At 50.3% G+C, this 26,999-nt stretch overlaps 1 protein-coding gene across 1 annotated transcript; it reads right to left on the bottom strand.

Annotated features, from left to right (window-relative positions):
* Positions 1-58: 58 nt before the first annotated feature.
* MSANTD2 (Myb/SANT DNA binding domain containing 2) lies at positions 59-19,416 on the bottom strand. Its single transcript, XM_079326959.1, is given in 6 exon segments — positions 59-992; positions 6,212-6,272; positions 7,887-8,145; positions 8,732-8,737; positions 8,739-8,777; positions 18,893-19,416. Coding segments are annotated over 6 exon segments (1,698 nt in total). The 5' UTR covers positions 19,373-19,416; the 3' UTR covers positions 59-139.
* Between the last annotated feature and the right edge of the window lie 7,583 nt (positions 19,417-26,999).

The raw sequence follows: 26,999 nt of genomic DNA, 5'->3' as shown, positions 1-26,999 counted from the left end.
GGCCGGGCGCTCCCGGAGCCGGAGAGGGCGGGGCAGCCCCGGCAGCCCCGAGGTCCCGGGAGCGCCCGGCTGGGAGCGGCCAGCATCCAGTGAGATGGGAAATGGGGCACAAAGCCCTGATCCTTATGAAGGACGAGGCTCAGTTGTTAAATTTTAAGGGGTACCCGATGGCTTTTTCCAGGCACTCTACCAAAGAGCCAGCAGACAGAAAATCCCTCTCCACTTCCACAAATTTGATGTAGATGGATTTGGGTGAGACGCCGGGCTCTACGACGCAGTTCTGAGATAAAAAGGCGTTGATCCCGACCCAATCTTTGCTGAAGGTTTTGGTGTTTGCCTGGAAGTGTAAAAACAGGCACTGCTGGAGAGTCCGGACCTCGGCGATGCCGAGGTAACAGTAGATAATCCGGGCAGATTCCATGTCCACCCGCAGGGAGGCCTGAGGAGAGGGGGCCTCCAGCTCCCCTGGAGTCTCAGTGCTGGGCTCGGGTGCCCGCTGCTCGGCCAGAGGGGAGGGCAGTTTCTCGTGGCACTCCTCGTATCCAATGGCGTACAGGCCAGGGCTTTTGGGGATCCCCCCCGGTAATAAATACTGCACCACGTTCCCGCCCGTGGGCTTGGAGTGAGCGATGGGAATCCAGTCGATCTCCATGTGCAGCTCCAAGCACCTGGCTTCGCTGATGGTGATCTCCAGGAATTTATAATAAACGTTTTTCCAGTTCATTTTCTGTACTCGGGTCATGATGACCCGACCCTCGGGTTTCTCCGAGTTGAAATATTCCCGGAGCCGTTTGCCCAGGGGCACCTGGGAGCTGATCTCTGCGTAGTGGTAACGGATGTCCTCCTTCCAACGGGTGTTGTAGCCAATGCCAAAAATGGCCAGTTTGTTAGAAAGGTGGAGCCTGGAGAAGTCTGTCCAGCTCTGAAACAGCTCCCACTTCAACTGGACCGACTCCAAGATTTGCATAATGTTCTGCATGACGTCACGCTTCCTGGAAATTAAGAGACAGGGAGAGAAGGATGAAGGTATCAGAGCTGAAAAACACCAACCTTCAGAAAACCATAATCTGCATCAGCTTTTTGCCTGATTTTTCTTACTATCACACACATTTCTGTATATACTTTATACTGTAACCAGTGTATGGGTTTTAATAATGCCCTGATGGGGAAATTTTAAATCAATCTTGACCCCAAACTCCTCCTGACATCAAAGCATCTCCAGGAAGCATGTATCTGGCACACACTCCACTACTGGGTCATTCTTCACAATCCAGGGCTTCTGTCAGCACATGGTCCATGAGCTGCATCCCAAACTGACAACTGCCACTCAAAAGGCTTCTGCCTCATTGTTATCCCCAAATTAATTCCAGCAAATGGGACTGTAATTGTAGAACTCCAGTGGGAGCATGAAGCCATCCCCAAGGGGTCTGTCCTGGGTGGAAACAGCTCAAAGGACCAACCCCTGGAGCACAAGATGCTCCCAGACACATCCTGGATGCTGTGGGATGGACAGCAGCAATTCCTCCACACAGCCAATAAAGAAATCCCCAGGCTCCCCAAAAATGTGTTTTCACAAGGTTTCAGCAAGGTTTCAGAGAGGGGTTTACATCAGGAGAGGGCATCCACATGCACCTGGAACAGCTTCCTCTAGGATAAATGAGACCATTAGGGTGTAATTAGCTGGTAGGGAGAACTCCTAATTTGGGAAGTTATTGTCCTATAATCAAAGCTGTAGGAAGATATTGTAACTCATTTGCTAACAGAGAAATCTCTCTTGGTCCAACAAACAAGATGTAAAAGATCTTTCATGCAACTCTCCTTCCTTTATCCACTGTGCCACATCTGGAAAGCTGAACTGGGGAGGCCACTGCACTCCCAGGAGGATTTTTTCTTCTTCCACATCCCAGCAGAAGGACATACTGTACCAGGCAACACAGGTTTTCTTCTGTGGGACAAACTTCTCTCCTCCTGTAGGTTCCTCAAGATCACTTGAACTGCCTAAACCAGCTCTTCCCAACAGCTTCCCAGTGGAGTCCAGCATCAGACTGGTGAGGGACATGGAGGCCTCTAAGAGCAGATACAAGACCCCACAGCCAAGGCTGACTCTGGCAGATGCATTCCTGCCCAATAAATCCCTATGGGGAGTAGGTCTTTTTCCATCATAATGTATAAAAGGGTTGAAGGAAAACTGGACTGGGAGCTGCAAAGCCTTCCTGTGGTACTGGAGAGGCCCCACTTTAGAGCCTTTCATCCCAAAAAGCTGCTTTTACAGGTCTAACTACAAGGCATGTGATTCTGGCAAGGTTCTCCACCTGCTGGGTGTCCTGCAGGTGATGGAGGACTCTGGAGCAGGCTGAGGGCACTCAGGACACAGCTCTGCTTTGATGTATGATGGTTGCTGCACACCATCTGCAAACCTCACCTGTGCTATCCAAGCCCCCCAAGCATTTCTGAGCATCCAACTGGGACAGTTCCCCCCCCTCACAGTGACACTGGCACTGCATCCATCACCACCTCATCTGTCTCACCTGTCCTGTGGCACCAACCCTGCCAGAAGTTCCCTGAAAAGACCTTCAAAGGCATTTTGGGAAGTGCATTTCCACCACAAGTGAGTTTCTAGAGCACTGAGGAGGGACAGGCTGGACAAGCAGAGCCCTGTCTGTGCCAGGGGTTCTTAAAAACAATCATTCCATTAGCACCAAAGTTCTGTTTCTTACTGCAAGTTATTCCTGAGGAGTCAGTTCCACTACCCAGCAGCAGGAGAGAGAAATCCCAGACAAGAATAATGTGTGTTTACCCCAAATCCATTTCCATTTACTCAAACACTGCAGCAAAACTTTTTTTTTTTTAATGCTTCCCTGATGCTTTGCCATGCTTGGAAAACATCTTTTTGAGGCTTCTGAAGTGCAAGTTTACCTTCTGGGCACAAGGGGGTGGGACAGCCCAGGGGACAGGGCACAGCTCAGTGTCCCTGCACTCAACTCCTGACAGCTGCTGAGCTCCAGTTATTCCCTTCCCAAGGCAAGACAGGAGAGAAGAGTGTGGGCAGGTTTTCATTCAACAGCTGAGGAGCAGAGGGAGGAACTGAAAGCAAAGCCCCCACCTTTATTAAGTGCACTATAAATATTCTGCTGGGTTTAGCTCAGCACAATCCAGAGCCTGAGCCTGGCTGTGTTAGTCAGTGCAGGGAAGGGAGCCATTGGGAGAGCAGAGCTGCAGCAGCAGAGAAGGGCTTTCCACAGGGAACCCACTGCTTCCAGCACTGAGCAAAGACAAATCTTAAGGAATTTTGCTTTTCAGGTTTAGCATCTTCTTTTGCCAGGACCTGAGTTGGCTGAGCTTTGCATTCCCAGGCTGCATCCAGGATCTCAATGACTTACAAGCAGTAAAAATTACTGTCATTTAATTATTTACTAATGTCAAATGGAATTTTAATTCATCCAACTATTTCAAATTATTTATTAAACATGTACTTATGTATTTGCTTCATTTATATTGTTAATATGATTCATTTTTCAGGAGGACAATGAGAGCAGAGGGTTTAAGCTGTTGTGTGTCTCAGGACAATCTCACTTTTCAGCTGCAGAAGGTGCCCTAGAGCTGGATTTTCCCTCATCATCAAACCATCACCTCCCTGCTGGAGTCTGGGACCTGCATTTCTTCCTCCTTGGAAGCTTTTGCAATTCAAATGAGGAAAGACTTGAGACAAGAGTAGGTGCAAATTTGTTCTAAGGTGCTGTTTCCAAACCAGGCAGACTTCAAAGCTTCCAGAACAGCAGCTTTCAGTGAAGATCCACAAGCTTTCTCTAGCTCACCTCCCCAAAACCAGCAGTGAATCAAACCACTTCTCAAAGTCTCTAAGTAGCATTTCACTTTTCAAAACAGTTTATTTGGAGACAACAGGCAAACAGCAGAGGCAACATGGGGAATGAGCATCCTGATGGAGGATGGGACATGGACACAGGTTACCTGTTGCCCTTTGCTTCCCACACTGCCAAAAATAAAGTGAAAGGTGGGAAGTCCCTGTGTGTCACAGACTCAGAACATTTTGGTCTGCAAGGGACCTAAAAAGCTCATCTCATATCCCTGCCATGGCAGGGACAACTTCCCCTGTCCCAGCTGCTCCAAGCCTGTTCAGCCTGGCCTTGGGCACTGCCAGTGATCCAGGGGCAGCCACAGCTGCTCTGGGCACTCTGTGCCAGCCCTGCCCACCCTCACAGGGAATAATTCCTGCCCAATATCCCATCTAACTCTGTTTTTTCTTAGTGGGAGCCATTCCCTTGTCCCAGTCCCTCTCCAGCTCTCTTGGAGCCCCTTCATGCCCTGGCAGGGGCTCTGAGCTCTGCCTGGAGCTTCTCTCCCCCAAATAAACACCCCCAGCTCTCCAGCCTGGCCCAGAGCAGAGGGGCTCTGGCTTTGCAGCACATGTTCCCCTAGAGGAGCCCATGGCTCTCTGTGTCACTTGGCTACACCAGCCTGGATCCCTGGCAGTGCCCAAGGCCAGGCTGGATGGGGCTTGGAGCAGCCTGAGATAGGGGAAGGTGTCCCTGCCATGGCAGGGGGTAGGAATGAGATGAGCTTTAAGATTCTTTCCAACTCAAACCAGTCTAGAATTCTGTTTTTCCATGTCCAAAAGCAAACAAAGAGTTTCACCAGGATTTGAAGGATTTCTGGAGACATTTTCTGCTGAAAATCTTGACCAAGAAGGCAGATGAACTCAACTTTGAACTAGGCTATCTGCACTTGAAAATGCTGTGCAAAGAGGTGAAAGAATTAGACTATTTATCTACTGTGGCTTTTAGATGAAATTTTATTTTTTTAAGATAATAAATAAATAGCCAGCTTATCTTTGTATCAGCCATGCATCTTCTGACTGCTTTTAAACTCTGAGTCAGAGTTTACAAGTTCCTTCTCCTCACAGACAAGGGGAAAAGCAGCTTTCAGCAAATCTGTGCATTGGAAAATGCTCTGTGCTTCCACTCCACATGTAGGACAAGTTTATCACTGGCACACTTCACAAAATACCCCAGAGTTCAAAGACTCCACTGAATTTTAGAGGGAATTTGGGGGGGAAAATTGACTATAAAACTCTGAAAGGTCTCATTTACCAAAATCTAATTCAGCTGTTCATGTACACATTAAAACTTAAAAAGAGAAGATTCATGTGGTCCAAGCCTTCACCTCAGAAAATTCAGGATTATTTGCTATGGAGCTTTTTAAAGGTAAAACCTTTAAACCAGAACAGCACAAAGAAACTGTTCAAAGTGGCAGTAAGTGAAAAAAAGCTATTTTATTTCAGGTTTTACCTGAGTTGTTAAATTGAATTTGCTCCATGTAGGGAAATAGTCACCTTTGGCTGTGTGAATATCCACATAAGGAGTCTGACAAAGCTACACCACTGACATGGAAGCTTCTTGTTAATTCTTTTTATTTTGATATTATTTTTATTTTCTTATATTATTTGATTTTAAATTTGTTTATCTTTTGACTTATTTATATTTATGTTATATTTTTTAGAATTTTTTTTTTAAATTGAGTTACACTACAAAGCCTCTGTTCCATATGACTCATCAGGGATCTTCTGTTGATTTTCCCAGTGACCTCCTACCCTAGAGCAGCTCATTTTCCACCATGGAAAATCCCAGTGACACTAAAAGCCACTGGTGTGGGAGCTCCTGTGATGGATCTGTGAGTCTGGACTCACTCCCACTGCAGACAGACCCACAACCACCCCTAAAGGCTGGCAGAAAGCAGCCCTGGACAGAGCAAATAAAGCACAATTCCTTTCATTTTTGGGAATGTTATTGTTGGAGAGGCAAGGGAGAGTTGCATGCTCAAAGCATCCAGTGTTTGTTAGATTAAACCCAGCCAAAAGGTTACAAGTAAGGTCTGGAAAGTTATAAAAATGAAAATCAGAGACTCTCAAGCTTTGGCATGCCTTCCCATCAAGGAGGAGAGCTGCTCTTGTGGATTCTATCTGTGCTTTAAGTCTTGTTGTGTTTGCTGAATGGCAAAGCCAAGGAGAATCAGACTTGTGAAGCTTTTCAGCTGCTCTGAGGTAATGGGAATGATGCATAAAGCAGATTCAACTGTATGAATAGTCTTGCACAATGTATTTATAATTATAAACAGAAGTTTCAAATATCCTCCCCTCCTGCACAACATCCCCAGGGAAATACATTCCAGGGTAAAACATTCATAAATTACTTACTGCGTGTCTTCTGAAGATTCCTGTTTTATCTTTAATGTTCTTTTTGTGGTAGGCATTTCATCTGAAAGGTAAAATTCCAACACATAATTAGATTTTAAATAATGTTCTTAGGTTTGTTTTTTTTTTTAAGATGTTGAAATTAAATAAAATCTGAGTTGCTTCCTAAGCCAAGCATGAGACAGCTCCAGCTCCTACACCCTCTGTAATTGATTGGGTTTTTCTTTAACTTGGAAGAGATATTGTCAGCTAAGATCTGAATCTCTCTCTGCAAGTGCAAAATCTTTCATGGACAAGGCTCCAATCCCTGCTGTTAAATCACACATTGACTGAATGGCAAACTACATTGTTTCAAGGAAAAAAAAAAGGAAAAAAGCAATTCTGCTTCTAATGGCACATTTCAGAGGAAGCAGCAGCAGAACTGCATCTGTGTTCAATTCAGCCCTTGTGTGCCAAGAGCTCTGCTCACAACTTCTGAGTGTCAGCCCAGGCACATGCAAATGTCCCTGAAACTGGTGACAAACCAGGAGATCCCAGCTTGACTCACCACAACAAGCCAGAGCAGACAGAATTAGCCATCATTTCCATACCTTCTGTAACATTTTCTTCTCCCCACTGTTTCTCTCCCACATATTTCTGTCTTTTAAATCCCTCAGGGAAGGAGTCTGAGGAACTGGAACGTGGTTAACAGCCAACTTGCAAATTTTAACATTAAACTGAGATCTAAGGCTCTTTCAAAGCCTCCTGACTCACCAGGCCCCCAAACACAGATGTGTACAGACACCTGACTGCATCTCCTCTCCCTCTTTCATCCTACAAATGGGGAAAAAAACTTTTATACAATTCACCTTCTTCACCTGTGTCTCTACTGGAGCTGATCAATTTAAAGCATCTGCTGTGAAAAAAATCCTGCTCAGGCATGGGAAGAACACACACACATTTCTCTCAGCTTGAGAGCAACATGCTTCAAGAAACCCATTTCTTCCCAGAACTGCTCAGATTAGAGTGTGTTTCCTACCAGGGATGTGGCACCCTGATCTGTTTAACAAAGTTCAAAAAGCCATGAGAAACAATTAAATCTCCAAATTAATTAAAATACTGACTTTTAAGCAGAGATAGCAATAATTCAGGCAAGAATAGCATGTGGTGGAATTTGGTTTAGGTCTCAAACATCAAGTGTGAGCTTTCTTGCTATTTTTTCATTTAAAAAAAGGCCACACCTCTGGATATAAATATATTTACATGTTTAATATCAATATATCAAGGTAAATAAGAAAGAGCAACAGTTTTTACAGTTGTTGGTGTTGCCAGCAGCAGGATGAAGCCTGTTCACAATTTAAGCAAATGGTGCTTGAATGGTAACACCCAGGTACCACTGAAAGGGAAAATATCTCCAGAATCCCATGAGGGAAAACAAAACTGAGAGTGAAAGAAGAGACAGGGAAGGTGTCACCTCCAACTGTTTCTGGCCATACAAACCTTTTTTCCTCCAGTCCTGATCCTAAAGTACTTCAAGAACCACGGTTTGCTTTTGATGAATGGAGGAATTTCTGTCCCTTTTCTCCCCAAGGATGTGTACAATTGTGAACACATGAAAGCTGGCACAGAGTGTGTGCCAGGCAGCTTCAAGCACAGGTAAAACCCAAGGATGGAGCTGTGCCAAGATGGGATTTCTTACCCAACTCCTGCTCTCCTGTCTGGTAGCAGTGAAGCTCCTGACTGTGGTTTCCCCAGTCCTCCTGAGAGAACTCCTCCATCGTGCTGCCATCTGACTCCAGCTCCTGGTACAAGCCACTGCTGTTGATGAGGACAGGCTGGCAGGGTTGGGAGTCCCATCCTCCCTGCCCAAAGACCTGCTCCAGCTGCTCAAAGGTGTAGCTGCTTTTCCTCTTGCCCACGCCGTGCTCCTTCACGCGGCTGTAGCACCTGCGGAGGGTCTGAGAGAGAGGAGCAGCTCAGTCAGGGGCTGTGGGGCTGGAAGAGCACAGGCACTCACACACACTCACAGTTTAGGCTTTGGGGTTATTTCTGTTGGTTATATTTGCCCCACACTCAAGAGCAATGCTCCCAAATTAATCTACACCCACCAGGAAGCATCAGATAAATCGGACATTCCCGCTTAGCATTAACATCAGTGACACAGGACAAGTTGTGCAGCAGCTACAGATTCCTCAGATTTAACTTGGGTGATTTATTGTCTTTCTCACTTACAAAAAAAAATAAAATAAAAACCCCTGGATCTCTTATGGATGCAGGGAAAAAATAAAATAAAAATACCAAGAGCCCCCCAGTCAGAGACACCAATCAGCCAGGAAAATGCACACCTACTACAAGGAGGAGAAAGCAGAGCTGGTGTTGTGCCCACAGCTTGGAGGGGGGAAGCAGGGAGGAGAGAGAAAGGAAAACAGAAAGATTTGCCCCAAAAGCAAAGACAGTCCAACCTTCCTTACTCTGGTAAGGAGACACAAGGTACAAAATGGATAACACCTAAGCTATTCAGCTAGGAAAGTATTTATTACTTACATATTTTTGCATTCCTTACTAACTCACTCTGTCTCTTGTGAAGCTGCTGAAATTTAAAAGAGGTCAAATCAATAATGCTCCCAGTTCCCAAACTTTGATATCAAGCATCAAGTAACAGCACTGAGGTGGCTTGGTATGAGCAGCCTCTCAAACAGAGCTGGGGCAGAACCTCCCACACAGATGCCAAAGCTTCACCCAGTTCTGGTGATCCCTTGGACATCCCACATCAAGGGCTAAGCCACTTCATTGCTGCTGGATAAGCCTTCCATCCATGTCTTCCCCCTAATCTAGAGCAAAAGACAACTACTTGGGGGTAAAAAACCAAAATCTTTCTACACAACCCTCAAACCCCTGCTCTGATTTTGAAAGACAAAATGCCCCAGGTTTGCTGGGTCTTGGGTATTTTTTTCAGATTGGTAAACTGCTAGAAAACATTAACTTATTAAAAAATTAACTTTATCAGATTGCTGAGGTTCTAACTTGAATGGCAAAGCTGTCTCTGGAATTCAGGAAAGGCACTGATTTGGGAAGGACTAGCCCTGCTCCCTTGCTTTCTGCAGCAGGACTGTAATGGACACATCATTACAAAAACTACTTGGTTTTTTTTTTCCCCCCATAGAAAGGAACTTTTAAAACTCCAGAAAGCTGGAACCTACCTAATGCTCCTCATACACTGGTTTAACAGCATCAGCAGCAAAGGGATACATTTCTAACCAGTTTCCTCCTGAGATTCAGAGCCCTGGGGGCAGAAGCAAAACCGCTAAGCAGCAAATCAGTATTACCCTGCTGTTTTAAACAAAAACACAGGAAAATAACACAAAATAAAAAATAACCCATATAAACACACAGGCAGCAACAGGCATGAGTTATTCCACAGTTTAAGGTGGAATCCTTCCCTCTTTTGCCAGAACTACCTCAGTATAAACAGGCAGATCCTCTTTGGATGGACACCAGCACATTTTAATTTTCTATCTGTGGGCAGGGTGGAAAACAACCTGCTGTGGTAACCTAGAACCAAAACCCAGCCTGGTAAAGAGGGTGCCCTCAGGCTGGGGTACAGACACATTTGGTTGTTAGAATTCAGCTTTCTCACTCCAATTTCTCTCCTTTCAGCTCAAATGTCACTGACTGATAAGGGCAAAGCCATTTCACTCCCAGACTCTAAAATCCACCCAAGTTAGATTTTTCAAAATATATTTCCCAAACTCCAGTTCTTCTATCTGCTCCAGCTTATCCAAAGGAATTCAACATGGATTTAGAGCCTCCAGCTGAATTTATTAGCAGCCTTCAAGAGAAACAAAGTGTTTCCAAAGCATCCCTATGCTTGGCCAAGCCCTCTGGGAATGCCTGACACCCTCAGCCACTCTTATTTTCACACTCTATTTTCAGCCTGTGCTCCAAACACCTCTCCCCACCAAAGGGGTTATGGAGGATCCCACACTAGGTTATAGCCTAGTAGTAATTAATTATTTCAGTCAGGCTGCAATGTGGCTTATTTTACTATCAAAATAATGTAGCAGCAAGTCAATGCAGACTAGTAGAAAAACTAGAGGGAGCAACAGAGGAAGGGGGATGAAAAAAAATTAAGCAATAGTGTGAGTGCTCATTGCTCTTAAAGGTCAAGATACTTTTGGGGGTACTGTCCAGATGCTCTCCTGGCTGTGTTATCTCTGCCTCTACAAGCAGATAACCTAAAATTTGAGGGAGATAGTCTGAAATACAGGGCTTTCCAAAGCACCAAAAGGCCTGTGGCTAAGCAGCTGGTGGCTCCTTGGTCTTGTGTGCTGGAGAATCAAGATTCCTGCCAGCTCTTTCTTCTTGGAGGCTCTCCTTACAACTCCTCCTGACATTCCCTCCAAACACCACAAGCCTTGTTTCAAGTAATCCCTTCTTCAGAGAGCCTGGAGAAACCTAAGCAATTGCTCAGACCTCAGGAAACCTGGGCATTTCATCCTCCTTAACCTTTTTCTCCCCAGGTTTTTGTGATCTCCAAGATCTGGTTTTTTCTTACGCACCTCCTCTACTCCTCCTGGTGTCCAGCTCAACTCCTGCTCCGTGGCTCCTGAATGCACATACACAGATTGATACAGATACAGAAAGCAGGAAATTGAGGACAAGGAACTGGAAACAGACCTGATCACTGCCCAGTGACTGCTCAGACTGGAAGAGACCGAGGCTTTTGCTTATTGCTCTGCAACACTGCCTGCAACACGAACACATATTATCCCCACTTAATTGATAATTAGGAAAACCAAAGGAGGAGACACTCACAGAGCTCAATGTGGATTTTCTCACCATTTCTAACTCACGAGTCCTCATCTCTACAAGTGAAGCCACCGAAGAACCTGGAGCTCTGCAGGAACTGCAGGATGAGGATGAGAAAAACCTTTAGGAATGCTGCAGACATAGTCCTCCTTCCAGTAAAAAAATAAGATGAGGGAGAACCAGACCACAGCAAGATTTTTATATATAACCTGAGGTCATCCAACATGGAATTCCAGATCCCTGACCTGAGACATGCTCTTCCTCAGGGAGAAGCTATGGGCTCTACAGAGAGTCTGGTGGCCTGTGGCTGTGCCCACATTCATCTGTTTAACTTGATTCACTGATAGCAGCCTAAAGGGGTCCTGATATCCCAGAGCACCACTTAGCACAACACTCAGCTTCAAAGATGCTCTTTTACTTAATTTAAAGGAGTTCTCAGCTTTATATTCTGAACTAAGAACAGCAGTGCCCAACAGCTCCCTCCCTCATCATACTCACAGGAAACACAAAATGAAAACTACACTGGCACAAAAGAAACAGCTTTTGAAGCCTGGAGTGGCTGTAGGGGACAGTGAAAGGTCTTGAAGTCTCCACTTTTGAGTTTCTGCACAAGTCTGTGCAATAGCTTCAGCTCACAAACTTTTAGGTTAACAGCTATGTGCAAGGCAGGAGAACACAAGATTTACATGGGGTATAGCCTCAACAAGCCACTTTTCTGTGGTTTATCAAAAAGAAAATGAGAATAGCAGCATGTCAAACTCTTGGGAGAGCCACACACCACTTCAGGAAGGCAGCTGATGACATCAATGCATCTCCAGCATGAGGACCCAAACAGGAACACCCCTCTGCAGAAGGTGAGAGCCCAACACTCAAACAGACCCCCAAGAGCTCAGGGTCAGTCCCAGGAGCTGCCACAGCCCAGCCTGCAAAGGCTTCAAGCCCACAGCTGGCAGCACAGCACTGGGGACACACAGCTGCCACAGTGAATGACTCCCTACATCAAAGAACAAGGCCTTGGCTGTATCCTGATTTACCCAAACACACAAGGATTTCCTGAAGGATGTGGCTCCAGCACAGAAGAAAAGTGATGGGAATGCCCTGAGGGGAGAAGGGTTGGGGGTAAATATAGACAAGTTGATAGTGTTGATTGAGGTAAGAACAGAGATCTCTTTGGACAAAGAATAAACAATGTCACCCTGGCAGACACAGGTAGGGGGGTATCAGTCAAGACAGGGAAGACACAGGTCTTTGTAAGGGAGAGCTCACAGCCACCACTGCAAATATCTAAATCACAGTTAAATATAATACCAAAAAAAAAAAAAAAAAAAAAAAAAAAAAGGCTCTTGCCTGGACAGGAATTATCTACAGAAGCTCCACAGCCAGTTGCAGAGGTCAGCCCCCATCAGACAGGACTGTGCCAGCAGTAAGAGTGAACAAAGCTGGGCTTTAGCAGGCTGTGCCCCAGTGACAACAGACCCCACAGTGCTGCAGGCTCAAATCCACAACCTGGGAAGATGCTGCACTGGTTGCTGCTATCAGAATGCTGAGGATACTCAGACCCTTCTCAGGGATTTGTTGCTAACTGAGCCAGAACTAGCACAGCCTGCAGAAAGGCTGGCAGCTGGGCACCTCTCTGTTAATGCTCTGAGCTCCTGGTTTTCTTAAACCAGCACTGGATAAAAAGAATAGGAACAAACTTGTTCAAGCTTGGGAAGGCAGAGAAGCACAATCCTCCTCCAGAGCCACCAAGCCAATGACTTTGTAAAGAGGATCACAAGGATCATCCAGCCCAACTCCTGCCCTGCCCAGACACCCCAACAATCCCACCATGTGTCTGAGGGTGCTGCCCAAATGCTCCTGGAGCCTTTGCAGGGTCAGGGCCATGACCATTCCCTGGGAAGCCTGTGTAGGTACCCAACCATCCTCTGGGGAAAGAACCTTTTCCTGATATCCAGCCTAAATGGATGAGAGATGCCTGAGTAAGGTTCAACCTGCTCCTGGCACAAGCCATTCAAACATTCCTTAGTCTGGAGCAATGAAAGCCACACCTGAGCAGTTACCTTGCCTTCAGAAACAAGCTCATTCCAAAAATCAAATTTCAAGCTGTGTGCATCTACTGTGATCAGGACAAACATCATTACACTACACACAAAACATGGCTTTTAAGGAAAACTCAAACTGCAGCAGCCTGGATGAAAAGAGGCCTGAGATGTACTAAAGAAGTCACATCCATGAATGAAAGGAGTGGGACCACAAGCCCATCCAGCAGAGGAAGAACAGCACAAATCATTCCATGGGTGAGAAGGAAAACACTCCTCTCCAAAATGAGCTTCAATGAAGTGGCAGAAAGCATCAGCATGGGCAGCATCACAAGGGAAATGGCTTGTGTAATTCAGAACCCTAAAACACTTGACATCCAACAGTGTCCCAGCCATGTGTGATCCTGCAGTCTCTTGAGGAAGGTCCACACCACTTCAACTGGGCTGCAAAAACATTATCAGGGAGACCAAGCTCCAAATCCATGGGAAAAAATGGAATTGAAATACTAAAAGTGGCTTGAACCCAAATTTTCACCACAAGGGGTGAAAGGTTTGGTAACAGGTGAGACCACAGCAGTCCAGAAAATATTGTCTGCTTGGCCCCCAAATTTATGCACTCAGCAAGAGGGAGGTAAGCAGGAATCTGTGACAGTGCTTGATGCACAGTGCAAGAATCAGGAGGATTTTTAACATCTTCCCAAGTCCTCCATCATCAGAGAGCACTACAGGAAAAAATTATGGTCACTAATTTCCCCAGAGGAGATTTAATGCTCAAGTTTCACAAAGCTGTCCTCCTGACCATCAGCTGTTTCTGTCCCAACAAGATAACCTCCCAGCTCATTCCCAGCTCCCTCTGGGAATCATTCTGCACCCATGGAAGGAGCACTGAATGGCCCAGGTAAACCAGAATAACTAGACACAGAACACAGCTGCAGAAGTCACTGGATGATAAAGACACTTGTCCTGCATGTGCAATTCAAGCCAGGTTCTTACCAGCACAACAGCACTCTGCAAATACTCAGCTGAGAGCAAATCCAAGAGGGTTTGTTCCACATGACACTCATATCCCAGAAATGCTCCTCTGCCACAGCCCCACAAAGGACTGAAACAATTAAATCTGCTCTTTGTCACTGAAGGGTTTATTTTTTTTTGCAGTTATAAATGTCAACAGAAAGTTGCTCCCACCTACTGGAGCACATGAGATCCTCCAGTGAGAAGCTGGGCTGCTGGGAAGGATGTGGGGAATGGCAAGAAACAGCCCAGCCTGGAAAACCCAGCACATCTGAATTTATTTAAGCCAAGGGAAGAATGGGAGGTAACTTGAACACCCACACATATCACAGACCAGGGAGTTAATGGGATGGGGAGCTGGGACTGAGATAAACTCAAGATAAAGGTAAACCACATTCAAAAGAAATAAAGACCCAGAAACGTGGAACTGGGTTGGAAGAGACCTTAAAGCTCATCTTGTTCCAACCCTCCTCCATGGGCAGGGACACCTTCCACTGTCCCAGGCTGCTCCAAGCCCTGTCCAGCCTGACCTTGGACACTTCCAGGGATGGAGCAGTCACAGCTTCTCTGTGCCAGGGCCTCAACACCCTCACAGGGAGGATTTTTTTCCCTAATATCCAGCCTAGACCTGCCCTGTCACTGGGAAGACATTCCCACTTGCTCTGCCACTCCAGGCCCTTGTAGAAAGTCCCTCTCCATCCTTCCTGTCAGCTCAAATCAAAGGCAAAGTTGCTCTGAAAAGGTGGCTGGTTGCTGTGAAATGCACCAATGCTCCATCATTTGACATCCTGGAATCACAGTCACTGCACTCACAGGACCCAAGGATGGAATTCTGGCTGAAATCCTCCACACTAGATCACAGCAAGCATTGCTTTGCTGGAACAGCTTTTCCTGCCTTAAAAAAACAACTCCATGCAAGATTTACAAACAGATTGTTTACATCAGTGAGCAGCTCAAACCACAGCCCAATTCCAAAGAAGCCTTGCCATCACCACATTAGTGCTGCCTAAATCAAGAAATGCCAACAGCTGATAATCAGGTGTGATTTTCCATCCCTTCCATTTCATGTGGGTTTGTGGTACTCCCATCCAGCTTTGTTCTTTCTGAGCACTGAACCAGCATCTTCAAGGTATTTATCTTCCTTTTGAAAAACAAATTACTTTTGTGGATAACCACAACCCAGCCAAAACCTCCAGTCAGAGGGAGGAGGAGGCTGCTACAAGCAGAAAAACCAACAACAGCAGAATTGGACTGGCAGTAATATTTGGGAATCCCTCCAATCAGGAGTTAAGATGTTGGAACTGCTTCTCTTTGATTAAATGGGTTGGCACTGACTCTGGGAAAGGCAAAATAAAAGCAGAACTCCTATTTCTGCAGTAGCTGAAAAAATGACATTTCAAAAATGCCCCCAAATTAGTCTTAACAGCAACTTCTAAGAGGGATTTGTGTGTGCTGGGGAAAGGCTCTCCAGCTGCACCTGCAGCCAGAGGATTTCCAGCCCTGAAATGCTCTCTCAGCCCAACTGAGCCATCAGGAGGATGAGCCTTTGATTCACCTTCCATAGAGATGAAAGCAAGAGAAGCAGAAAATCTCCCATGGCTTTATAGAAAGGCCTAAAATCTGGCACTGAAGAAACAACTGCAGCCCATTATTTCAAGAACATTTCTGTAAAACAAATCATGCCTTTGCTGCCTGAAAACACCCCTTGATTTGCACAGCTCCAACTGCAGCACCCAATGTCACCTGAGCTCTCCCAGAGCTCCTGTCCCTGCAGGGGTGGCTGGAAAGGGGTGAAATGATGGAGTTCCAGCACACCTATGGAACATGTTCCATGTACCTCATGGACAGTCACCTCCAAGCTGTGTGACCTTCACATAACAGCTTCACAGCACAAGGCAAAGGCTCATTTTCCTATGTTTAAATTCCCAGCAAACCTCCTGCTGCCTGATGAAATCACATCACCCAGTGCAGAGCACAGGATCCAGCAAGGCTGGAAAGGGTTTGGCCAAATACTCCATCAGCTGCCTTAAAATCCCAGCTTTCAGGTCAAGCCTGAAAGCAAAAAGCTTTCCATGTGGTGCTGTGGGAAGGTGATGAGTTTCAGGATAGAAAACCAGGCTAAATCCTTGCTCAGGGACACAGGGAATAGGAAAGGGCTGGATGAAAAGAACTGTCACTGACCAAGCAAGGATGAAGGATAGAATTGTTGGGATGGGGATGCTGTGGCACACAAGACAGCTTTTCTGGGAATGCAACAGGCAGAAATCAAGATGCTCCATTTTTCCTGGAGCTCCCCAAGCCACCAAGTTGGACTCAAGGTCTCTTTCCAAAGGAAAAGCTGCTGGAATAGTTACATGCAAATCCCTAAATTTGAAACAGACCCTTCCAGAGTGGTTCCAATCTGACAGCAGCCTCCTTCAGCTGCTGATGTGCAGAAAAGCACATGCAGATGGTGAGAGACAGGCAAAAATCTGCAGCAGGACCTTTCAGCACACCCTGTTTGAATTAAGAGAAAATGCATCCATGCCATACAACTGGAATACCCTCTGCTTCCAAGCTGATTTGTTCCCTCCCAGGCTCAAGATTTGGCTGTGTCCAGGGAAAGCAGTACAGCATCTTTATCTAAAATTCATTTAAAAACCAGCTGAACCTGGAATGTTTGAAGCACCAGCAAAGCCTCAAGCTTCAGTCCCCTGTTGGGCATTGAGTATCCTACAAAATCATGGAAACACAGAACATTTTGGGTAATAAATGGAACAATGCAGCCATGTGCTCCTTCATCACCATCTCCCCAGTCCTGTTTTCAGTGTGGAGGATTCCAGAGTGCCCTCCTCTTGTTCCTGCAGCACACAACAGTCCTGCTCTGTCTCAGAGAAGAATCCATGCATGACCCCTTCACATCCAGAAGTGACTTTTGTTTGTGGTGGACCATTAAAATGAAAAGCAGCCAATCCTGCCTGGAATCTTACAAAAACTGGGACTTTAGGGTTGGCAACAGCTACCACAACTATATTGATAACTCCTGTAACAAGGTAAATTCTTGACACTCAGGAGAGCTCCATTTCCATTTTAGAGGCAATGATATGTTCCAGCCTCACTTCTGTAAGAACAGTGGGAAAATCCTCAGCTGCAAGGAGCTCAAACTGCTGGGAATCACCAAAATGCTCCTGCAATCAGCTCCATCCAACAGCCAAACAAACCCAAACAGCCACTTCTGGGCTGTTCTCACAACCTGCCAGCATGCCCCAAAATTGGGGCTGGGGGCCTCAACAGTCATTGCATTGACTCATCACAGCCCAGAATCACTGGACAAAGCCAAATCACCTCAAGGAACTTTTCTGTCATGCAGAAAAGCAAAGCTCCCAAGTTTGTTAAGAGCTGATTCAAGCACAAGCACCTTGAAAGCCACCAGGAAAATGAGGGACTCCAAGAGGGTTCTCAGTGCAGCAACATTCCTCTCCAAAAATATTTGGGTGTGTTCAAGGGAAAAAGATCCCTGAGCAGCAAATACACAGACATGAGAAAAATAAACTGAGAACCCAAAACTTCTCTAGACAGTGAGTTTGTTTTGAGTATCTATTTCCAGGACAGGCTGTTCTAATCAACAGGGATCAAAGTGAAATCTCTCACTCACAGGCATTCCTGATGCTGCAGCATCCCTTATTCCATTGTTTTGTAAATTAAAGGCAGCCCAGGTGTACACACCTGACAGCCCCAGCCCAGCTTGGCCAGCAGGAATTTTTAAGGAATGGGAGAGGAAGGGAGAAACAACCAGTGCACTGAGCCCCAGCAATAACAACACATCTTTTTTTTCACTCCATCAGCATTTTGAAGTGGCTGCAGGAGCCTAATGGGTCAGGAAAGGAAAAATCAGAGCCAGAGGGAGATCAGAGCATGTAATTCACCCTTCCAAACATCCTCCACATTTACAAACTCAAACCCCACAGTGATATCCACATCATTCAAGTATCTCCTCTCTGTAAAAGCAAGATACACAAAGTGACTGCTCCCAAACCAGGAACCAAACCCCTTTTTTCCAGGGAATGATGGAACTGGAAAGACTTCTCTGGAAAATACAGCCCATGAGACTGTTTATCAATCACTCAATAGGTCTGTGAAGCCACAGCATGTTCCTGTTGAGCCAGGGAAGCCATCAAACTCTATAAAACAACTCTACAGCAAAGTACAGAGCCAGGAGTGCCAGATCCACCTCTTACTGGGGGAACTGGGAGCCCTGTTTTCCCAAGGGGGCTACAGAGAGCAGCCAGTGCCAGCCCCTCATGGACAGGGGACACTGGAGAGGAACTGAACCCATGGGATGCAATGCTCCTGTCCCAAAGGTGATGCTGGGGGCTATGGGAGCAAGGGAGAAATCCAGATTTTACCAATGGAACTGCGGGGAGCCAGGCAGCTGAGACAAGGAATGGGATACCCTGCAACCAGGGCAAGGGCTGGGCTCAGTCCTGGGACAACCCTGGCAGAAAACTGCAGCATGGAGAGGCCGAAAGGCCGAGCCCCGGGGACACGGGGCTCCTAAACCCAGGGACAAGGAACAGGATGGGGCAGGAGGATGAGCACAAGCAGCGCCAGAGGCTGATCGGGACAGCTCCCGAGGGACCGAGCCCCCGCCGCACGGAGCCCCGGGGGAGCAGCTCCCGAGCCCCCGCCGCACGGAGCCCCAGGGGAGCAGCTCCCGAGCCCCCGCCGCACGGAGCCCCAGGGGAGCAGCTCCCGAGCCCCCGCCGCACGGAGCCCCGGGGGCGCGTCCGGCTGCTCAGGAGGCTGAGCAGAGCGGCTCGGCCGGGACCCCCGGCGGGCACACGGACCCGCCCCCCGCTCCAGGTACCTTGATGCGCTCGCGGCACTGGGACGGGGTGCGCTCGTAGCCCAGCTCGGCCAGGGCGCGGGACACGCGCTCGTACATGGCGGGCCCGGGCGCCTTGCTGCCGAACACCGTGCCCGCACCCTCCAGCTGCTGGTACCGCGCCTCCACCAGCCGCTCGTTGCCCCACACGGCGATCAGCGCGTTGGTCTCCGCCGGCGTCCAGGACATCCCGCGGCAGGCGGCGGCCGCGGCGGCGGCGGCCGCGCCGCCGGGAGAGAAGGAGACGGAGGGCGAGGCCCCGCCGCGGGCGCCCAGAGCGGCCCCGCCGGCCGCCGGCCCCGCGCCCAGCGGGGAGGCGCCGCTGGGCGTGGAGGGGTCGGACAGGCTGGGGTTGCCGTCGCTGAGCGCGCCCGGTGAGCCCGGCGACAGCACCTCCATCTTGGGGACGCGGAGCGGAGGCTCGGCCGGCGGGAGCTGCGAGGAGCCGCAGGGCGCCGCCATGATGGGGGTGCGCACCGAGCGGGCGGAAGTGATGCGACGACACGGGGAGGAACTTCCGGCAGCGCTGGGGCGGGGCGCAGAGCGGGGGCGGTGCCGGGAGAGGCGGGACCTTGATGAGGGGACGGGGCGTGGCCACATGGGGGGGCGTGGTCATAACCAGAGGGGCGTGAACTGGGCGGGGTTTGAAAATGGGCGGATCACGGTGGGCGTGGCTAGCTCCTTAGCACCACCCGAGGTGGGCGTGGCTCTGCGGTGGGCGTGGCCCCCACCGGGCAGGGTCCCCCCAGACCTCTCAGGGCAGAGACCCTTCAACTCCTCGCTGCCATCGCCCGCAGTTTGCCTTGGCCCCAGGACTCCAAATATGCGGCAGAACATCCCAAACGCGAGGTTAGCACTGCCAGCCTTGGGGCAGAGCGTTCCCGTGGTACTGGAGCTGGGCTCGCTCCTCCGGCCCCAGCACTTCCCCCGTCCCTGGTGTGGAGCACCCTGAAGGCTGCGCTTCCAGGACTCCCAGACGTGGTCACTGAGCATCCCCCAAGGGCTGGGGCTGAGTCCGGCGGGGCGGGGACTTCTCTTTTCCCGCCGCTTGCTGCCCCCGGCCCTGGTGCCTGCGGAACGCCGGGACCCCAATTAACGGTGCCCGTGATTGATGAGCCAGGGCGCAGCTCGCGGGGGGTGGGGGGGACACCCCAGCTGCGCCCCAACTCTTCGTTAAGCCAAGACTAACGAGCATCGGGGAGATTCCACCTCTCCAGACCCCCTCAACCCCCCCCTCCCCCAATCCAGGGGGGTGGTTAGAGAGGTCCTATGGGACCCCCGCCCGGGTTGGTTAATTAAACGCTTTAATTAGGGCCGTGTTGGTTAAACAAATGGAGGGGGGGAGGGGGAAGGATGGAAGGGGACATCCCCCCTGCCTGTCCCTGTCCCTGCCCGCAGCACGGCGCGAAGCGATCAGGAGTGTAATTATACCCCTCTAATTAGCGGGATTAGGGGCTAGCGGCGGCGCGAGGCTGCGGGTGTAGGGGGGGAGCCTTAACCCCACCCTCCATCCCCCACCCCGACCGGGCTCTTTGTCACCAGCTGCTGTCCCCAGGGAGTGTCCCCAGTCTCCTCTAAGGGACGTTCCCACCCCTGGTGTGACCCCAAAGGGGTGTCCCTATTGTCACCACATCCCCGAGGGTGTAATGAGCCAGCGTGCCCCCTAAGAGATGTTCCAGTGACAGTCCTGTGGCATGTCCCCAAAGGGATGCATCTTCCCCTGGCATGTCCTGGTGCCACAACATCCCCAAGGGGTTGTCCCTGCTGCCAGCATGTCCCCCTACTGTTATCGTTGTGACCTAGCCCAGCCCCATAACAGACTTATACTGGTGTATTCCCAGAGGATGTTCCCACTGCCAACATGTCCCCAAAATTATGTGTCTGCCACCACCATGTCCCTAAACGGATGTCCCCACTGCTGGTGTGACTGCAGGGAGATGTCTCTGCTACCGCCACGTCCCCTAAGGTATGCACCACTTCCCTGGAGTGCCCTCAAAGGGGTGTCCCAATGATGTGTCCCCACTGCCACTCCTGAGGCAGGTCCCCAAGGGGATATCTCCACAGCCAGTCCTGCTGCGTGTCCCCAGAGGGCTGCACCCATGTGACCTTGGGGACAGGGTCTCCAGAGGGGTGTCCCCACTGATGTGTCCTCAGATTGCCATACCAGGCTCCAGTGTGCCCGCGGCTGCAGACCCCCCAGCCTCCCGGAGCTGGCCAGACCACAATTAGAGACCCGGGCAGGGAGGGGGGGCGGGCCGGATGCAAATGAGGGTGGCGGTTAATTAGGGCCTGAACACTCATTACGGCCGAGAGCAGCTGATTGCGATGCAGCTCCGAGTCCCGGCAGCGCCATTTGACCGCACGCTAATGACATAGGGGCGGGGGGTGAGGGTTGAGCGGGGGGACACGGGACCCCCCCCCCCCCCCCCCCCCCCCCCCCCCCCCAGCCCGGCTCACCCACAGCACCTCCGCAGTCATTCCTGGAAGGAGCAGGGACTGCGCTCAGCCCGGGCTCAGCCCTGCACTGAGCCGGGACTGCGCTCAGCCCGGGCTCAGCCCTGCCGTGAGCCGGGACTGCGCTCAGCCCGGGCTCATCCCTGCATTGAGCCGGGTCTGCGCTCAGCCCGGGCTCAGCCCTGCATTGAGCCGGGACTGCGCTCAGCCCGGGCTCAGCCCTGCCGTGAGCCGGGACTGCGCTCAGCCCGGGCTCAGCCCTGCATTGAGCCGGGACTGCGCGCAGCCCGGGCTCAGCCCTGCAGTAATCTGTGACAGCTCTCAACCAAAATCTCCCCATGCTATGAGTTACGGATGTTCTCATCTGGGCTCACCTGTGAAATGGGCTGTAGGTGTCCAGGATCACCCACGCAATGAGTCGTGGCCATTCTCAAATGAGACTCACCCGTGCAATGACTTGGGGCTGTTCTCAGACAAGGCTCATCCGTGCAGCGAATTGTGTCTGTTTTCAGCCCAGACTCACCTGTGCAAGGATTTTTGGGTATTCTCAGCCTGGGGTCATCTGCGGAATGAATTGTGGCCGTTCTCAGTCAGCACTCACCCATGCAATGAGTTGTGGCCGTTCTCGGCTTCTGGGTGCGGACGGCGGGATGAGCAGTTTGGGGAAGCAGTGGGGAAACACCCCCTGATCCCCAACACTCCCCCGCTGTCTCATTCCAGTAACCTTCCAATTCAATAGGCTTGATTAAAAGTCCGCCAAAAAGCCGAGCGGACGAGTCATTAGACCCAGAGCAGTGTGTTCTGCAATTTACTGACCTGCTTGTAATTAACCTCCTGCCGCCAAAATACGCTGCTGAAAAAAAGTATAAACTTATTAGTGGCGACGGTGGCTAATTAAAGCAAAAGCTGTCATTATCCCGAGATGTGGCCGCAGGCAGGAAACTGATGAAAGGAGAGAGAAGGCGCTCGATGCAATATTTGGAAGGACGCGGGGATGCCGAGCGAGGCAGCGCCCTGCTGCCGCTCGCCGGTGCCCATCAGCATCCTGAGCGCCTGCATCCCGATCCAGCTGCCCTGCCCGCTGCACAAAGGGGACCCAGGCGGGCTAATTCGGCGCGGGGGCAACCGGCACGCCCCCCTCTTTGTCTCCTTTTCACAGCCAATATCCCGACCCCAGATGGGTTAATACATAATGCAGACAAGCAAGTAATTGCTTGCCTTTGTGAGGCCGTCAGCGCTGGGTCCCCGGCCCTCTGATCCCCCATTAGCGGCCATGCAAACAAGCCTTCCACCCAATTAAGCCCAGCTTTGATAAAGCCTTTCCCAATGATGTGGCGGTCCCAAACTAGCGATTCGCACATGAGCCACTACCTGTTAAACTCGGCATCGGCTTCCTTCGGGGACGAGCATCCCTCGCCTCTCGCCATGACCCAGCTGCCGAGCTCTGCCCGGCTTCCCCTGGCCCTGAAGGGAGGCTCGGCTGATAAATGATCTCGACAAACTCTATATTAAAGAGGTGGAAATGGGATGTTAATATACCCCAAGCCGCTCGTCTCGAGAACACATGGGCTCCGGCTTTCCAAAGATGCTGGTAATGAGGCGGGCTGGGATGCCCGCGAGGAGTTCTCGACCCACCGGCCTCCTGCGCCTGCCAGGTGTGGAGGACAGATAGACTGACACCCGTCCTCTGAGGCATCCCCACACCGTTCCACAGAGGCTCCATGGGTCATCCCCTAAAGCATCTCAATCTGCTCACTGAAAGCATCCCAGCAGCATCCCCTAAAGCATGCCAGCGCACTTTCCTGGAATATCCAGCTTTGTCCTTTAGCACACCCTGGCATCATCCCCTGAAGCACTTCAGTGCGTTCCCCTAAATCTTCTCAGAGTCATCCCCTAAAGCACCTCATTGAGCTCTGCTAAAACATGCCAGCATCACCTCCTAAAAAATTCCGGCACCATCTTCTAAAATATCCTGGCATCAACCCCTACAACATCCCAGTGTCATCCCCTAGATCACGCCAGCATGTTCATTCTGAAACATCCCAACGTTATTCCTTCACACAGCCTGGAATTGCCCCCTAAAGCCTCTCACTGTCATCTTCTAAACCATTCCAGTGTGCTTCCTTAAAGTTTCCCAGGATCATTCCCCTAAAGCATCCCACCACCATCCCCTACAACATTCCAGCATTATTCCTTGCAACATTCCAGTATATTACAACATAGTGTCTTACTATCATCCCCTCACACATCTTGGCACCCCTCCGTGCATCCCAGAATCATCCCCTAAAGCATCCCATTGACATTTTCTAAAGCATGATGGTTTGCTCCCCTAAAGCATCCCAGTGTCATTTCCTACACCATCCGTGTCATCCTCTACAGCATCCCAGTGTCATCCCCCACACCATCCCAGTGTCATTACCTACAGCATCACAGTATTCTCCCCAAAACACTCCAGCTCCATGCCCTAAAACATCCTAGCATTATTTGTTAATGCTATTTGTAATGCATATTCCTCTAAATCATCACGGTACCATCCCCTAAAGCATCCCAGTCGTTCCCATATGCTCTGCTAAAACATCTCAGCATCTTTCCTTACAGCATCACACTGTTATCCCTCAGACAATCCCAGTCTTGTCACTCCCTGGAGTATCCATCACCATCTCCCAAAGGATCCTACTTTCATCCTCTAGAACATCCTAACATCCCAGCACTGTCCTCTCCAGGATGCCACCATAATCCCCTACAGTATCCCAGAGTCACTCCTGACAGCATCCCAATGCCATCCCTTAATGCATCCCATTGTCACCACCAACACCATCCCAGCATCATTCCTTACACCATACCAGTGTCATCCCTATAGGATTCCAGCTCCATCCCCACCACCCCTAGTCTTCAACATTGCTTCCCCCCCCCCACCAGTCCCCGTGCTCCCCTTTCCCTCCTCCCCACCCCAAGTGCTGCCACAACCTTTATAAATATTCAAAAAGCCGCATTTCCCGGCCAAGCGCCTGGCTTCGGGTGGGGGGCTCCCGGGGGGAATGTTAATAACGGGGCTGCCTGGGATTCCCCCCTGGCAGCGGGGAGGGGGGACCCAGCCGCTCATTTGCCCAGACAAATATCTTGTCGCTCCTCATTATGGCCAAACTTCATGCCTCAGTTTCCCCCTCCTCCTCCGATGCCGCCCAACAAGGGTTGGGAAGAAACAAGAGGAATAAGAAAGCAGCAAAACCAATGGCAAATAATGAGGATAACAAAGTATGGAGGAAGCTTTCCCCCATTTAAAAACTTCGAGGAGGGTGATTTGGGCAAAGCCTGGGCAAACAGCCGCTAATCGCCAAATCAAGCATCAATTAAATGCCGTGGCAGTGAGAATAAATCTGCTAACGAGGAGGCGATGCCCCCGCACTCGCTGTTTGCCCAGCTGATTAACGGGGATGAATCTGAGGGGGATTATCCATCGGGATGAGGCGGCTCCTTTGTCTCCATTCCCCATCACAAGCTCTCTCAGAGGAGGGATCGGATGCGCGTGTGTCACCCCTGGGAGCCCATCGCTGCAGCCTCAGGCCTCATAGTGGGATTAATACAGAGGTGCTTTAATCCCTGAGGCCCCCAAAACCTCCAGGATTCCCATTAAAAATTCTCCCATTTTCCAAGAACTCCATGAAAAGAGCCCCAAAGGCTTTCCAGGGATTAACGCTCTTTTCCATCCTGTAGTTCCATGCTGGAGATGTCCCATTCCTCAGGTCAGCGTTTCAGAGGGACACAAAGGAGAAGGCAGGGAAACATAGCTTTAGATATTCCAGCATTGCCATCAATTCCCATCCCAGAGAATTATTCGGGTAATATTTGGATAAACCTGTTATTCCTTGGATATGTTTTTTTCCCCTGATCCTACTGAGAAATCCCTGTGCTGCCACATTGCCAGCAGGAGAAGCGGAAAAGCTTTGTGCTCCCACTAAATTAATATTTATTTACTTTCTCTGTGCCCGGCTCCAAGGGACAGATGAATAATGCATTGCCTACTGGACACCTGGCAGATTCAGTGGGATAAGGAGAGCCCAGAGGATGCTGGTGAGGCTGAGTCCAGATGTGCACCTGCCTGCAGCCTCAGCGCAGCTCTGGGTGTGAAAAAACAAGCCTGGGCAAGCTCTCCAGATGTGTGCTTACCTTGTGCCTCCAGATGTGCACAAACGGAAACCACCTGCTTCTCCAGATATGTTTGAACATCCCTGTGCCTTCAGCTGTATGCCCAGCTGTGACATCAGGGACCTCTGCAGCTGCTGGTCTGAATGCAGCTGCATCCCCCAGACCACCCAACCCTCCCAGTTGTGAGCATCCTGGAGATCCTTGGTGCCCCCGATGAGTGTGGAAAAGCCTCCCCCCTCCCCAGCTGTGCCCCAAGAGTCCTCCAGATGTGAATGCCCTCGGGGACCCCGATGTGCAAGCACGTGTGGGCACATTTCCCTTGCTGCTGTGCATGCAGATGTGAGGCCCCTTCTCCTTCCCAGTATTCCAGCTGTGCATACCTAGATGTATATCCCCCCACTCTTCCCCCATTGCCCCTTCTCCTCCCCACCTCCTCTTTTTCCCTGAGTCCTCTCCATGTTCCCCACACTCCCGACTTCCCGTTTTTCCCCTATTCCAAGTGCCACTGTAACAAAATCCCATAATGAGCCCCCCACAGCAGCCCCCCCATAATGAACCCCCCTAACAAATTCCCCCCAGTGCCCCCAACCTGGGGGCTCACCGAAGGAGGCTCATTGCTTTCCACATCGGCCCCAACACAATAATTAAGTGGCCGATTGCTACTTACAGATTCACTGACACCATGTGCTGATTCCTTCGTGTTTCACACCGCCCCCACCCCCCGCAAATTCAAGGCCACTGTTGGTGCTAGCACCCCCAAAGTGTCCCTGTCCCTAGCAGCACACCCCGCTGTTGGGGTGTGTTACTCACTCGAACCCCGTGAGGTGCGGGGTGATGCTGCCTTTCAGAGTTCACTTAGAGGGGGTCCCGAGGGGGGCGTGACAGCAGCCCCAAGTGGTGGTACGTAATTTGAGGTGAAGCCAGGGAGCTGCTGCGTCTCTTCCTTCTACCCCTGCAGCTCTAGGCCCCCCTTTTCTCTGCCCCCTCAAAAGTCACCCCAGTTCCACTCCCCCATGAAGCCCCCACCCCATACGGGACACCCCCCGCCTTCGTCCCCATCCCGCTTCTCAGGGACGGGGAGGGAGCACAGGGACACCCCCATCAGCCCGCCCAGCACCGCCCCGGCCCGGCCCCCACCCGGGGGCGGTGCCGCAGGCTGAGCCGAGCCCAGCCGGGCTGAGCTGAGCTGGACTGAGTCGGGCTGGGCTGAGCCGCGCTGGGCTGAGCCGGACTGGGCTGAACCGGGCTGGACTGGGCTGTACTGAGCCAAACTGGGCTGAACTGAGCCGAGCCCAACCGAACAGAGCCAAACAGAGCTGAGCTGGACCGGGCTGAGCCGGATCGGGCTGAGTCTTGCCGGTCTGAACCAGACTGGGCTGAACTAAACCAAACTGGGCTGAACTGAGCCAAACCCAGCCGAGAAGAGCTAAACTGAGCTGAGCTGAGCCGGATCGGGCTGAGTCCTGCCGGGCTGAGCCTGCCTGGGCTG

Source organism: Erithacus rubecula, assembly GCF_903797595.1.
Source record: "Erithacus rubecula genome assembly, chromosome: 25".
Lineage (NCBI taxonomy): Eukaryota > Metazoa > Chordata > Aves > Passeriformes > Muscicapidae > Erithacus > Erithacus rubecula.
This window is presented reverse-complemented; position numbering and strand designations above follow the sequence as displayed.